This window comes from Pleurodeles waltl, chromosome 3_1, assembly GCF_031143425.1.
Source record: "Pleurodeles waltl isolate 20211129_DDA chromosome 3_1, aPleWal1.hap1.20221129, whole genome shotgun sequence".
NCBI lineage: Eukaryota > Metazoa > Chordata > Amphibia > Caudata > Salamandridae > Pleurodeles > Pleurodeles waltl.
Window position 1 is genome coordinate 1,302,115,493 of NC_090440.1, and position 15,829 is coordinate 1,302,131,321.

Consider the following 15,829-nt stretch of genomic DNA (forward strand, 5'->3'; position numbering starts at 1 on the left):
TCACTTCCTGCCTCTGAGAGCCTTCGCCTTCTGTTCCTCTTCATGGTTTCTTGGTGGTGTTGGAGGAGTCATCCCTTCGTTCAAACAACCACCGCCAACTGTGTCCTTCAATGTTCCCCGATACGAACCTCCTCCCTCCATCGTCTACCAAACAATAAAATGATTTTTAGTTAAAAGAAACAGAGAGAAGCTTCAATCCCTCTTCATGTGTGGCAGGCATCTTTAATATTTGGGGGGTTAAAATAACAATCTGAGGAATTAAGATAAACCCAGCATAAGAGGTCATTAAACTTCGGCTTCTAAGTCTTTAAGAAATATCCTTGGTTACGTTTTTGATATTTCTGAAAGGAAAGAAAACTATATCAGTAATATCCCCTTTACACTCCAAAATTCCAAGGTTGAGTAATACAAAGTTGCTAAAGCTCCAGGCACTAAGTGGGGGGGGGGGGGGGGGGGGGGGTGCTGTTAAATGGAACAAGAACTATTATGCAGAGTGAAACACAAACATTTGGCTTTGGGCAACAGAAAAACAACCTTTCTTCTAAGGCAAGGGTACTATTCCTTTAAGAGACTTAACAAAAGCATGGGTTGCCAAATACCAAAGATGTCTAGTTATGGCTCCACTTCCACACTTTTTTTTTTCTAGCAACATTTCTTTGGAGTCCGCTACTGGTTACCGAATGCCAGGTTTTCTTTACCAAAAAAACAAATACAGGCTTGCCTAGTCTTGATTCCACCTCACAGTTTTTTTTTGTTACACCGCAATGCACTTCTACAGTTTTTTTGTCCCAGTTTTCTCCCTTTCTTACTGTTTTCCTATAATTCGCTTTGCCCTTTATCCATTTTCTGGCTTTCTCTCACCTGCTCTGGGCCAAAGTCTGATGATACACAAAATGTTCGTCCCCAAAACATAAGTGCTAGTGTCCAATACCTATAAGCACTGGCCCACATTAAGTTTTGCATAACCCTATTCAATGGTACCAACGAGATTATTGTTGAACATCAAATGGTTCTAGATCTGTTCATGAAAAGGTGAACATCCACATAAAAGTGGAAAGGTAATAATTCCAGGGTCCTGTTTTTTTTTTTTTTTTTTTTTAAAAGGTCTTGATGTCCAGGGTGTGAAGTTGAAAGAGATATGGGCTATATGTGTGCTACACAAATTCACACATTTACACGAACAGTGTAATCATTTCGGAGTGACATTGGACAGGACGAAAGGTGGATATGATCCCACTGCCAGGTAAAAAGCACCGCTGGGCGGCGGTAGTCCCCATGAAAGTGGGTAACAGATGGCTGCAATCTGTACTGCTACCGAAAAAGACTATCGACGAGAACAACTTTACACGGTAATCATTTTCCCTTAAAGGGACCACTTGCCAACAGAGCAAAAAGAAATATATAGTATAAAGAGAAGACCAAGTATATAGTGGTGCGCTTGCTTGCGCTCGATTTACATAACAAGCGATTAAAACCTCCACTGAGTTGAAAAACACAACATTGTAGTGTTGAGATCAACGACAGCAATCAAATGTATTGGTGGTAGGGGGCATTGGCCTGGACGATTTGTCCTATGAGCGTGGCCCCAAAAAGCCCTGAAAGTGCAACTGGTGCTTCTGGAATACCAATAATTCAAATTATATAATGTACAAGAAGACAATTACTTTCACCTTAGGGTAACGCTTTAAAAGCTGGAAGTCACTAGGCAATGCGACATAGGACTATAAATAATGAGAAGCAATTAGAAATGATTCCACTGACTGAAAACTTTAATTTATTGTAAGTGTAAAGTTTAACTCCGCTGTTTTAGTTAAATACTTTTAAGAAGTCGTTGACAAACAATAACAGTAAATTAAGAAAAAAGAAACACATGACAATGTATGACATACATTCAGACTGCAAAGCCACTTTACCATTGTCATAGTTCTTCCAAACATTACAATTTTTTTTTTTATGTTGCCAGTGATTGCGCCATCAGTGTACAGGGTCACAACATTTGTATGAAAGATGATGTTAGGGGTAGTCTCTCACACACATGGTGCAGACAATACTTAATTTCGATACTAAATGTGACATAATATCCTCTCGGCTGCACAAATAGGCACAGGGGTCCAATTAGATCAGTGTTATAGTGCTGGGTGGGTTTAAAACAGGAATTGCCAAGTGTATGTGGTAATGGGTGACATGTCTCCCTGGGAACATCCATACATACACCCGAACAGACTACATTACACTGTGACATAGCCAATGCTCAGACATTCACAATCAGGCTCACTTTTGGTGTGGAGTGCCTTTGATTCCCGAGGCACTTAAGTAAAATTCAAAACAAAAGTCATAGAAACCACACCCTAGACCTAACTGCTCCCCTAGAAAAGCGACTTCGACGTTGATGATGGAATATACAGAGTAGCTTAAGATTCCACCGTCCACAAGGAATCAAATCAGACAGACTTCCTTTGGGTCGACGTAACAATGGCTAACTGAAAAATCAAAAAGGCAGTAGAGGTTGCAGATCTTTGGGTGCACACTTTAAAGTAAGTGAAATCACACATTTGTGCGCTTGCTGAAAAAAAGAGGGCAAATTAACAGGTGTGTCTGTATTCCTAGATCACGGAAACTCTGTCACATCACAATCCAACACAGGTCCCACTGATCCTGCACTACTGTTGAGGTAGATATAGCGATTACCATAGCACCAAAGGGCAAATGGTACAGGAATTTGAACTTCTTACCTCTGTCATTCAACAGCTACCTATCTCCCAGAATGCCTATCTTCTTTGCTCCCTTGACTTCTCACTCCACCAGCTGCTCAGCATTCCGCTGACCTCCGTAGCTCTGTAAGCCCTCAACTTCACTTCTGCCGTTTTCCTCGTCTTGCCTCATTTTTAGCTTCCTCTCTCGAATTCCAACATCTCCAAGCCCCAAACTCGCGTCATCCTGATCCCTCTCCCCCGTCGCAGACTGCCCCACAATGCTACCTCTACTCCTCCTTATGTATCTCCTCCTTCCCGAATAATTGCTCTCTCCTTCTCTGGCCCCACAGATCAATAGCACACTAGTTACCTTCCTTTGGCCACCTAGTTCTTCATCTCTCTTGATTTCCACTGCCCCTGCCTGATTAATTCAACACATTGAGGCCGATTAGGTGGCGGTGAGAGTTATTGCAGGGAGATACCACTTTGGTAGATTTGGCCTGGCCTTCTGCTCCTGCACCTGAAATTACATGTACTTTAACACCATGCTTAAATTTACTGGAGAAATTTTCGGGGTTGGAAAGGCTACTTTAGGCTTCGGGCAAGGGATTTCAGGTAGACACAGCCTGGCCCCCTTCAGAATGCTTCCTTTACCAGGGGAAGAGCATTAAACTCCTTCCCCAGTCACAGCAGATCCTTCCGTAACCACCCATATGTTCCCGACCCCCACTCAGTAACCTGCAATAGATCCTTCCAATCCCGTTTACCATGTGCTTGTAGCAGATTGAAAATTAATGGGAGCAAGAAAAGGACCTAGTATTCCTTAATCTGTATATTATTATATTATTATTATATCTGTAGTTATCCCACATTCTGGTAACTCCAATCGCATGGTGACATGGAGAAATTAGCTGCCAGAACCAGAAATTCCTGCCATCATACAACTTGTCTGCAGCATCCTTACTTGTGAAACAATATTATTTGTAGCCCCTTAAAATGCCCTGCTATTTAGTACCACAAACTTTAAAGTCTACCACACCCTGTTTACCCAACAGCAGCTGCTGTGGCCCTTGTTCCACAGCTATCTGTTTCCTCGACTGTCAACCCCACAACCTTCCCATTCCCAGCGCTATCAACTCTCAGATTCCAATTTTACTAATCTCTAAACCACCCAATACTATTAGAAATTTCAATCTGTCATACCCTGGCCTTCCAGGTAAATCACTCTCCGCCCTCAACACAAAACCTATTACCCAAACGAGCACTCTAACACCACACTAACTGATTTCAAACTTGGTCACAGAGTAAACCAATGGCATGCTTAGTTTTCCATTGAATTGCTGGGGTCTGTCCTGGTCACAGAATCCTCACTTGAAAAAGCAAGGGCCATTTTCATCTCATTTGCAGACAAAGTTATCTGACAGAGTTATCTTATTTGCCTACTCAAAATAATGTATGAAAAACAGCACACATTCTACAGCACTCACTGGTAGTAATGACATTCATGGAGAACATGATTTACTATTACTGTCTTTAGTCCTTAACTGTATGGGGCAAAGTCTTAAAACCCCACCCCTAGTTTTTCCTCTAAAAGTTAATTAATGTAATACTGTTTTGTAGATCTTATTTTCCCGAAAGCTGTTTTGAACCCTTGTCTACTACTGTAAGAAAACATATCTTTTTTTGCAGTTTTATGTAGCGCGAACTCGACCCTAAGATGTCCTGGGGCGCTTTACATGAGCACCAGTTACATTACACAAGGTCACATTCATTTTTTTTGTTAAACCACAGAGAGATTGTGTGATCTGCCTAGAATCACAGGATGTCGAGCCGACGTGGAGACTCCAACCTGCTTCCTCAGTTCCACAGTAGACAGCTCTGGATGACACGCCATATCTTTGTTTCCCTGTGTCTAATTGTCACATATTTTTCACTGCAATGACAGACATAACAAACTGGCATCATCGATGCTGAGCAGCACTATACTGACGTCTGCTTGGGTATGTGCCACACGTAAAGGTGCCACGTGCCCATGTCTGAGGGGCATTGTTTGTGCTAACACTGCCCTTTTGTTTCCCGGCGCGGCCCTTGGTTCAGATATTTCTTTTTATTACTGCGGGACTATTCAAATTGCTTGCTTAAGTCACCTTGGAATTAAAGTGTCTCGTAGAGAGCAAGTACAAGGGGAAATTCTGTGAAGATAGTTCTGTTCCTGGCTAAGCAATGGACATTATACAAAAGATCCATTGTGACCTACTTGGGAGTATGAAGCGTGTCCAGCAATATCACTTCCTGGTCAACAGTACACCTGTAAGACCATAACAAAATGAATTCGTTTTGCCATTCGCTTTCTTCCCCTTAATGAATCGAGCACCTGACTTGTAGATCCTGGGGTCAAATTATTCTTTCATACTTCTAAGTTTAAATAAGGCTAAAGGAGCTGTGGAGCAGTACAGAACTGTGGGCGCAAGACCTACATAAAATAGAGATATTTTAAAACCCGTTTAGTTTGCTTTGCTGCCAAAACGTACCTCGTGTATGCAGGTCATTCGGTTAGTTGAATAAGTAACGCTTTACAACGTGCCCTGGTGCCTGTTCTTAGTTGTATCTGAAGGGAGGAGGAAAGCAGCGACCAGCGAGAATGCACAGAGAGTGCTCCATCGTATCTCTCCTTGGAAGAAGTTATTTCTGGTACCCTGGGCAGGGGCGTTATAACTAAGCACAGACGCACTTAGTAAACATTGTTATATGTCTCGGTGTTATGCAAATTAGCCTCTATACGCATCTATATTTCGCGCGTTCTGCTATTTGGGTTTGGTACCTTTCAGTCCTGATATGGAGAATCCCATCGCCATCTTAAGTCTAGAGGACTCGGTGCTTAATTTGTGCGTGGGCTTGCGGCGGTGCACACAGGGACGCTTCAGTCTTCGACACAAAGGGGAGAATGTGGAGTTAAAATGAACCTTCAAGAGGCAGGAATTGCATGCAGATGAGAGGAGCAGGAACGACGTGGGTTAAATCCCGGCAGCATGGTATTCAGAAACATCATATTTCTGTTGCGCCCACATCGGGTCCTGAGAAAAACTAACCGGTCCGTCATTTTTCTTCAAAATGAGCACTGTTGGTGGTGTTTATGAGATGTAAATGTGTGTCTCTGAAAGTCACTTCGATATCACATGAGACACGGTGCAAGCGGCAGTAGTCCAGATTGCAATCTCAATGACCGCAAACACATGCTGAGTATGTACAAAATCTGCTGTTTTGAGGGCCAGGTTGGCGCTTCCACCACGAATCTAAAGACAAAGCCATGCCTTGCCTCACCATGGAAGCTGTTCTAGCCAGGACGGGTATCGTAACACCAGTGCGGCTTTTCCGACCAGGGAAACTCCAGCTCTCACGGGAGTTACCGCAAGAACTTCAGTGACCCGCAGCTGAACACGAACACACAAGGGCAAGTCCGTTGCGGAAGCATGCCGCCTACTGAAGCATTTTAAGAGCACGGGGGCAAGCCTGAAATGCAGTCAGGCCTGCTTTCCAACATTTTGAAAGGCATTCCGTGCTGTCTCTAGAAATGAGTGTTAAGGGGTGTGGCACACAATGGGCAACAGATAACACTAGCGGGGCCACGTACAACATGCTCTCCGAGTGTATGTGGGTGTACGCGTCTAACATATTTAAATATTCAGGGGCACAACTAGACCTGAACTTTGGTGGGAGGGGGGTATTCAAAGGTGTACAACTGGAGGTGGGGATTGCACTTCAATCAATTGGGCGAGGTTATCTTTGGCCCCAATACAAGAAAATAGAGTGATTAATTGTGCATTTTAAACATTCTGTTCGAACCTGACAGTCCAGAAATAAGCATGTTTTAGTAAATCGGAAAATGTTTATTTGTAATTTACAAACATCTTTACCGAGGGCAATAAGTTATTCGACAACTAAAAAGGAGTATCTACAGATTTTAGTACAAAGTACTGAAGAACCAGTTTTTGCCAAGCTATAGTAAGACAGTGGCCCTTTTTGTCAATTCTCCATAAATTTCTTCAGTGAAATGACAATGTGTTCATGAAATATGTTTAATTTCATCTTCAGAAAAGCCCTCCTGTCTTACTGTTGACAAAAGGTACACTTCCAGTATGCTCATTGGGACATTAAAGCATATGTTTATTTGAGGCCAAGCACATGTACACATCTCAGAATATTGAGCTTAGTGAGTTAACGTACCTGATTGTGGGATTTGTGAGTGGCAAGTTTCAGGCCTGATTCCTAGTGCATCTTCCATTGCTGCATAGATTGCCTAAGTCAGTGCCAATCAGATGGAAACATTAACATCTGTTATTTACTCTGTTCCTATACTGTGCTGCTCCAAATTTAAATAAAATGGTTGTCATTAGCACCCCATGTTGAGCAGGTATCACATGAGACCCACCAGGCTAAAAACAAAGGCAAAAAATGTAGTTGCCTTGCCAACACTTTGCAACAATGCAAATATTTTTCTAAGTCCAGAAAAAATAGCATATGTGGCTGATGGGCAATATCCTCAAAGAGGTCACTTCAATACAAATGATGCTTCTTAATAGTGTATCTTATAATGATTTTAAATCTGTTCTGAAGCCTGCAGCACATACAGTGCTTAAGAATTAATGTTGCTACTACACACTTAACGTGGGAAAGATGGTGCAGTGTGCTGGCACAGTCTGTTGAGTTCTGGAAGACACACTCCCTCTATCCATGATGGGTGGATCACAGAGGCAAATATGGTTTTCCTGCTGCAATGCCCCTAAGTGTTCCAGAATGTGATGTGCGCCCCCCCTTCCACATTTGCACAGTTGGATAAACTGCTGGAGGAAGTGGTCTACGCTGGCAGATGGAGACGCGTCAAACTTGACACACTTAAGCTCCCTTAGAGGAATGGAAGCCTCAGCCTTCCTGATCTATTTTTGTACTACACAGCACCACAACTCCGGCCCTTGGTGCTGTGGTTAGATAACGACCCACACTGGGAAAAACCCTTCCTGGCAAGAATGCGCGACTCACACATGCTTCTGGAGGTTCTCAAGATGGGGACAACGGAGCCTGACTCACAATAATTTTTATGCAGGCTGTCAAGGTGCGGGGTGTTGACAGTGGACCTACGCACGGCCTAATATGACGAATATTTTCTCCTCTGGGCACTTCTAAAATTGTTACCGGCCCTGTGTTTAGTGCTTGAGAGCACCCACTAAATGTATCGAAAACTGATACATGTAAGATATGGTATGATTTTTTACTGATAAAGTGCCCCAAGTCTGAACTGACCAAAAATCAGAAAAGATATGAAGATAATCATTAAAATAGGTACATTTTAAGAGCCTTTCTAAACACAGAATGAATCTGTATTTTATGCAACCCAAGATGAGTACTTTTGAAATAGAGGAAGCAAGAAGAGAAGGGACATCCCTCTACAGACCCTCACCAAGTCTTTCTAAATCAGGAGGCTTATAGCAGGACAGAAAATCCTAAATGAAGGGATCGCTTAGAATTGGAAGCAAACGCATAAGCAGCACGTGTCCTTTTTTCATAACAGGGCAAAGTGGAGTTCCTCATAATGGATCTTCCTAGAAACTTGCAGACAGAGCAGCTTAGGGAGAGTCTCAAAAACCCTATGGAAGTTTGAGAAATTCATGACAAATCGTGATGTCAAATTCTGAACTCCTTGAAGCTTGTAACTAGCTGACTCAAGAACACCAATACAGCAAGCAATGGCATAGTTCAATCCAGAAATAACAGTAACATTAACAGCACACCTTTTCATCTCAGGAGAGATTTTGAGGGAAGTAATAACTGGGCCTTTCATCCCCGTTGATCTACCCCCAGGCACTTTAAGTGGGCCACCTTGGCCCGATTATAAGTTGCACAATACTGGTGGGTTGCAAACTCCACACCAGTAATTACCAGTACAGTGTGGTAGCAACCCACCATTTCGAGTTAAATCACAAGAACGGGGAATTACTGTGCAGCCCGGATTTACCATGTGGTCTTCCACATCATATTCTCATTTATGTAGGGTTTAACATGCACATTCAGAACCTGCTCTGAGCAGGTTGTAAAACTGTGCAAAGGGCTGTCGTCAAAGTGTGTAGTAAGGTGCAGTTGGAAGGAAGTAGTAAGGAGGGTGAGGGAAGGGGTGGAGAATGTAAGCTGGCAGACTGGAACATACAATGCTCATCCTCTGCCTTGTCTGAGGTATGGCCAGAGCTTACTGACGGAGTCCGGGGAGCAAAGCAGGCTTTTCACACAGTGATTTTACCTGCTGGGTTTTCCAGCTGGTAAAATCTGGTTCACTGTTTCCACCCACACCCAGTAAGCTTATGTGCAGGTACACTGGACCTCTTATAATTGTGCTGAATGGATTCCACCCAGGAATTCCACTCTGCACATTTCCCAATAAGGGCCCATGTCTTTTATGGGCACCTTGTAGGTGGGCTGGTTAGACAGACAGAGCACAAAACTATGAGGCATGAGAACCGATGAAAAAATAAACAAAGACTTCTCTACCTGTAAATGTTTTTGGAAGCAGTAGCCTATTGAATACCGTGTGTAATATGGTGAGTAAGCCAACAAATTAGAGCTGTCATTGGCAAATCCAGCCGTGCAGAGGGTCTCGCTTAGCTGTAGAAGCAGGTACACGAGCTGAGCCCTCAAAATGTTTGGCATGTAAATCGTCCAGCTAACATCATGTAAAATTATGATAAAGTCTCTAGAATTAAAAAAAATATATATTTCTGGTAACATGCTGAAGCATTTCACCTTAGTACATAAGAGAACCTCACTGCCTTGAGGCGCATGTTTTAAAAGTGATAGCTGATAAAGAGTAACCCAGAAAAATATATGCTCACCCCTCGCCTGATGACTTTGCCATTAGTGTACTAACGGCCTGATTAGCGTTAGGCAGGTGGGGTTACTCTATCACAAACATGACGGATATCTCGTCCCCCATATTACGATTCCATTATGTCCTATGGACATCGTAATAAGGTGGACGGGTCATACGCCATGTTTTTGACAGAGTAACCTGTCCGCCAAACTCTAAATCAGGCCCTAAGATGCAAGTCATTTGACGTGCACACTAAATGTGCCCTACATTTATTACATATGGAGCAACAGTATTAAATCAAAGTCAAGAGGTTTTTGGACAGCACACATCCTGAGGTCATGTATTTCAAAGTCCTCTCACATGCAAATATGAATAAAAAGGAGGCACAGTGAAAAAATATATGTCTATGATCACACAATTTGGTCAAGTGGCGAAGCCATGATGGGGTTTTCTGGCGTCACATACTGAAATTTAGCCATTAGATGGGTATTTTCTTCTCTCTCAACCTCAAAGGTTAATGCTTTGTCTTTAATTCTTGGCATATGAGGTTTAAGTACAAATGAAAACTCTGCTCATTTAGGGCTCGAGGGTCCAAGAGGACCCCAAGCTGAGCGCGTGGCCTGAGCCTTCTGTGACTCACCCACCTGTAGCTTAATATAATTTAAAAATCAAGGCTTGTGTATTCATAGTGCTCTGAGTTGCAGGTCGGGGCCTCGCAGCACTTTGAATGCACATACACTATTCTCCCGTGCACTTTACAGGATGCAGTTTGTGACTAACTCGTTACACACAGACATCCGCAGAGATCACATTAACCGACTGAACTGTACCATAGCATAAAAGAATGCATCCCCCATCAATTACTTTAACTTGCATTTATTTTGGATTTATTGTGAGTACATTATATATAAATATTCATGTAACTGAAGGTGAAAGGCCCACAAAATATTTGTAGAGTGTTTTGTCTCCTTACAGCTCACGGCTGTATTCAGGGTCCCAGTTGTCATATTTAATGTACTTCTATTTCTGGTTGAAGGGAAAAATTCTTTGTAGAAGGATGGAAGTCCGCCCCATTTGTGTGCCAGCACAGTTGCAACCCGGGCTACAACACAACGGGGGTGGCTGAAGCAAATTTGCCCAATGGGAGTTGCACCCCTGTATGTATGTGTATAAATATATATATATATATATATATATATATATACACACACACACCTATATAAACACATACATAGAAAGTAATATCCAACAATCGCTGATTTGCAGTGAAAACTATTTGGATATATTAACATGTGTGGAAGTGGTTGGAATTTGTTTGTACTGTGTTGTCACTCTACAGGGCAGCGACTCAACAGTCAGAGGAGGGTGGTGTGGAATGGGTGGATTAGGGTAGTCTGGATTGGGGTAGTATGGAGGGAGGCAGATTGGGGTAGAGTGAGTTAGACTGGGGTAGACTGCAGTGGGGTAGATTGTAGTTGAGTGGGGTAGATTGCAGTGGGGTTAACAGGGGTAGAGTGGAATGGGGTAAATTATCAGAAGAGTGGAGTGGGGCAGACTGGGGTGGAGTGGGGCAGATTTGGATAGATTAGGTTAGAGTGGAGTGTAGTAGATTGGGATAGAGTGGGGTTGATTGGAGAAGACTGGAGTGGGGTCGATTAAGTTAGAGTGGAGTGTGGTAGGATGGGGTGTATTGGAGGGGGTAGTTTGGGACAGGGTGGAGTGGGGTAGATTGTGGAAGGCTGGAGTGGGATAGATTTGGGTAGAGTGCAGTAGATTTGAGTGGGGTAGATTGGGGTACAATGTAGTTGAGTGGGGAAGGTCAGGGTAGAGTGTAGTGGGGTTGATATGAGTGGGGTCGAGTTGAGTGGGCTGGGGTCTACAGGAGTGGGGTAGATTGGGGTGGAGGGAGACAGAATGGGGTGGGCTGGAGTGGCGAAGAGTGGGGCAGGTTGCAGTGGGGTAGAATGCAGTTGAGTAGGATGGAATGGAGTAGATTGGAGTGGATTACACTGGATAGACAGGAGTCGGGTAGATTGGAGTGGAGCAAAGTTTGGTAGATTGGAGTAGAGTAAAGTGGAGTAGAGTAAAGTGGGGTAGATTAGGGTGGAGCTGGGTAGACTGGAGTAGTTTGGAGTGGGGCAGATGAGGGTAAACTGGAGTGTGGTAGGTTGGCATATATTGGAGAGGGGTAGATTGAGGTAGAATGTGAAGTAGGGTAGACTGGCATGGGGTAGGTTGGACTTGGGTAGATTGGGTTAGACTGGATTGCATTAGATTGGAGTAGGGCACACTGGGGTAGGGTGGAGTGGGGAACAGTGAGGTAGACTGGGGAGGGATATAGTGAGATACACTAGAGTATATTATAGTGGAGTGGGGTAGAATGGAGTGAGAAGACTGGGCTAGAATGGAGTAAAATAGATTGGGGCAGAGTGGAGTGGGGTAGAATGAATATGGTAGATTGGGTTATATTGTAGTGGATTTCAGTAAAGTGATGTGGGGTGTATTAAAAAGCAGCAGTGGTGACTGTGTAACATGCAAATATGGGCTGCATTCTTTATAGAACTTTTAACTGCAAGAAATGACAAGGTCACATAGATGAAGGTTGTCTTACCAACAGGGTGCCTTCCAGCAACCCTGTTTTTCAGCCAGTGCAGTCTCTATTTCGGGATTTGTAATGGGAACAGAGAAAGTAAACGGGTAGCATGTTCCCTACTTTTGACTCAAAACCAGTGGACTGCAGACAGTGTTAACAGTGGTGCAATAATGGCTCAACAATTACAACAATGGATGGCTTCAGTTGAAAAAAAAAAAGTGGTGGAGCCTCAACATCCTGTGATTCTGGGCAAATCACAATTGCCCGGCATAACAAAATGAGTACGAATTGAGTAATTTAAGTGGTGCTCTTCTCATATTTTTCAGTCAGGTCGAATTGGCGCCAAAAAAAATTAAAAGTAAAAAATTAAAAGTACCTCAATTTGCAGTGGATGGACTCTAAGTTAATCAATCTGTACTTTGTCCATGCTCCAAACAAAGACATGGAAGTCACGCACTAACTTGCAACTGCTACCGAATTAGAAGGTAGCAAAGAGAGGGTAAGAATGCCAAGCAATGGTAAGTAATGGGCAGGCTTAAAGCACCTTTTTAGGGAGTTTCTTTTTAAATATAATAGGTTGTTGCTAAGTGACAGCGCATGCGAGCTGCCGACAGTCTCGACCTAAACACTGGCGTGCACACCTCATTAGCAGCCCAGCTGTCAGCCCTCTTCGTCCCTTCGACTAGGGGCCATAATACAAGAGTTGCCCCGCGGTGAAGTGGGGACAGAAGAGACTGCCTCCTGATATTATTAATATGTACAGTGCACCCTGCAAGCAGCTACACCGGGCCAGCACAGTTTCCCTGGCATCGAGCGGCAGGGAATATGCCTGGCTTACCCATTCTTCCACCACAACCATGGCACACTGCCACGCTCTCACCCTGTGGGATTGAGTGGTGTGGTTCGGTCTGCTTCCCAGGATCTACAGGATTCATTGATCAGAGCAGGTAGGTCACGAGATGAACGCCATCTGAGTGTATATGATACCAGTGAAATTGTTTGCACCTGGGCATACCAGGAGGAGACAGCTGCTGTGTTTCTGGCCCTCAGTAATTTCAAGCACTTTGCCTCAAAGCCTGGAAGAATTAAACTCATAGAATCTCCAGCTCCTGCAGCAATAAAGGAAATGCTGGTAGCTCAGCTCGACCTGTGCAATGTGGATTTCATTTGCATTGATTCGGGAGCAAACTGGCACTGAATCAGGATTATATCTGGTCCCTCACAAATTTCAGCAAGAATAACTTAGCAAATTTGTGCTGGGAAAAAAAGTAAATATTCAGTTACATACACTGGTGGAGGCAAAAACAAGAAGAACTTTGACACCATCCACCATTATGGAGTGCAGAAGTTGTAATGCTAAATACAGCACCAGATGATATCTGCATTTACAGCTCCGCAGATAATGGACCACTTCGAATAAAGCCCTATATATTTTAGGCAGAGAGCAAGGCAACAGTTCTCAAGATGCCGGCTGGCCAGATGAAATGTATGACGTTAGTGTTGTGGGAGGTAAGGCAGTCCAAAGTCCCCCGGACTCCATCATTCCAGTCACGCAACTACTGTTTTCAGTGCTGTTTTGAATAAACCAACACTGGGTTTCCATCTTCTCAATTACGCTGGAATAGCACTACGGGGCCCAATGCAAGCAAAAATAAAAAAAGGACCACCTTCACCCCGGTCTGGGTGCTTAAATACAGTCATAACTGGAGGGTGGCGCGCTACTCGCAACCCTGGGTCCCAGTTCTCCCGCTGCCCTAGTTTAAGCCATGCCAATGCTACGGTTCTCATCCCCCTTTGTGCTTTGAAGCACTCAAAGTATTTTAAGACTCATACATTTAAACAGCCTGACTTGCATGTATCAATGATTTACTCTGAGTGCTCTAAATAGTCCTACATCTACCTGTGGTAAGATTTTTCTGTTAAAATGGGAGCAAACAGCGCATGCTCAGAGAGAATAAGTACACATCTCAATGCGCATGTCCGCCATTGATGAAAATCTACACTTGCGCAGTATGGACAGTGTAAACCCTGAGGCCAGATTGTGCTATTCTTTTTGCAGTTGGCCTTGTAATGCTCTACCACAAATACTTAATCCATCTGATGGGTCTCCAAGCGCAGAATCTATTTACCAACATCTCAGAGACTCCATGCTAACCATTGATGGCCAGGAGTATGAATGTGAGAGATACCGACCCAAAAAGCAGAGGGAGAGGTGAGAAGCAAGGATGGGAGGCTGAAAAAATAAGAGAAGGACCCATGAAAGGTTTTGCTTAGGAGGGGGGTCATGGGAATCAAGCCTTTGCTGCAGTTCAGAGACAGAGTGCTCTGAGGCCAAGAGGTTCTGTAGATTCAGAAACAAAGTGATGTACTCACAGGGCCTAAGCCAGACTTTAACACTAGTACTCCGACTCAAACAATATGTATAAATCTTAAAATTACACATTTTGAAAAGCAATAAACATTTTGCTGTGTTCCAAAGGTACAGTATGTGGATCGAGGCTTGCTTGACCAATTTAATCTTTATACAGTCCGCAACCAACAAAATAGAAACCGATTAAATGTAACTTGATGAAAAACAGTCTTAAAATAATTGTGAAGTTGGTTATACCACTGTGACAAATTGGATTTTTGAAAAAGGGCCAGTTTTCCATTCCAATTTTGACGTAAGCATGTTACTTTGTACAAGGTGTCCAGTCAAGGTCATGAAAACTACCAATTCATCACTACCTTTCAAAAAACTATCTTTGGACAAAATATAATTTAGCAGTGCAGCACAATTCTAGATCATTCAAGAGTAATCTAGGTTAAGAGTAAATAGGCTGTCTTGTCCTAGACAATGTCTGGAAGTTTCATCACTGTCAGTAAGACTGGACTGAATATTTTTTTAAAGACGACGTCCCCTCGCATGACCATGAAAGTGCCACGTAGAGCACAATAGTACAAAGCATACTAAAGGAAAAAACAGAAAAGGGCCAGAGATTTCACAGCAACAAGTCAGTTGAGGGCAGTCAAGAAGATGCCCTGAAGGAAAATTTACTTGTCTTCGGTTACGTCTTATCTGGAAGACACTATGGCCACATTAAGAGTTTGGTGGAGGGGATTACTCAATCACAAACGTGACGGTTATTTGATTTTTGTGAGAAGTACCCCTGTGTGCCGTTAAGTGGCGTCGATCAGCTCTGCATCCGTCATCCATGCCAGATTTGACGCTGCTAGACCTATATAGGTGCCACCCAGGCAAGCTGACAGTTTCTTTTCATGATTTTCTACGCTAGAAGCACAGAGTCCTGAAGAACACGGACTACTGGGGCATCAAAACTAAGGCCCTGAAAGGGGAGTCCCTGCTCCTAGAAATCAGTTTGCAGAACGGGGAGGATGGGTGGGTCAGTAAGGAATCTGCAGCTAGATATAGTCTCTACCAGATACGGCGTTACCGAAGGTAAGTAACTTGTCCATCTGATAAAGAATGCTAGCTGGAGATTCCTTACCTTTGAACAGATACCCAGGCAATACCATCCCAGGAGGTGGCCCTGCAAACCAAGTTCAGACTAGAAAGTCCTGCAGGACAGAATGAGCAAAGTGCCCATCCCTATGGACCTGACGAACAAGTTACTTACCTTTGGAAACGCCTTTTCTGGTAGAGACACAGACTAGCCGCAGGGAATCTCCGACCTTTCGCCAGCAGAT

The 15,829-nt window shown here is 43.5% G+C and overlaps 1 protein-coding gene across 8 annotated transcripts in view; it reads right to left on the reverse strand.

The window, feature by feature from the left end:
- KALRN (kalirin RhoGEF kinase) overlaps positions 1–15,829 on the reverse strand; it is a 1,333,112-nt gene that overhangs the window by 203,457 nt on the left and 1,113,826 nt on the right. For all 8 annotated transcript variants that reach the window (XM_069224644.1, XM_069224642.1, XM_069224641.1 and 5 more), the window contains one exon: positions 5–144. In XM_069224644.1, coding sequence (XP_069080745.1) covers positions 5–144 — 140 coding nt within the window. The remainder of the gene's footprint in view (positions 1–4; positions 145–15,829) is intronic.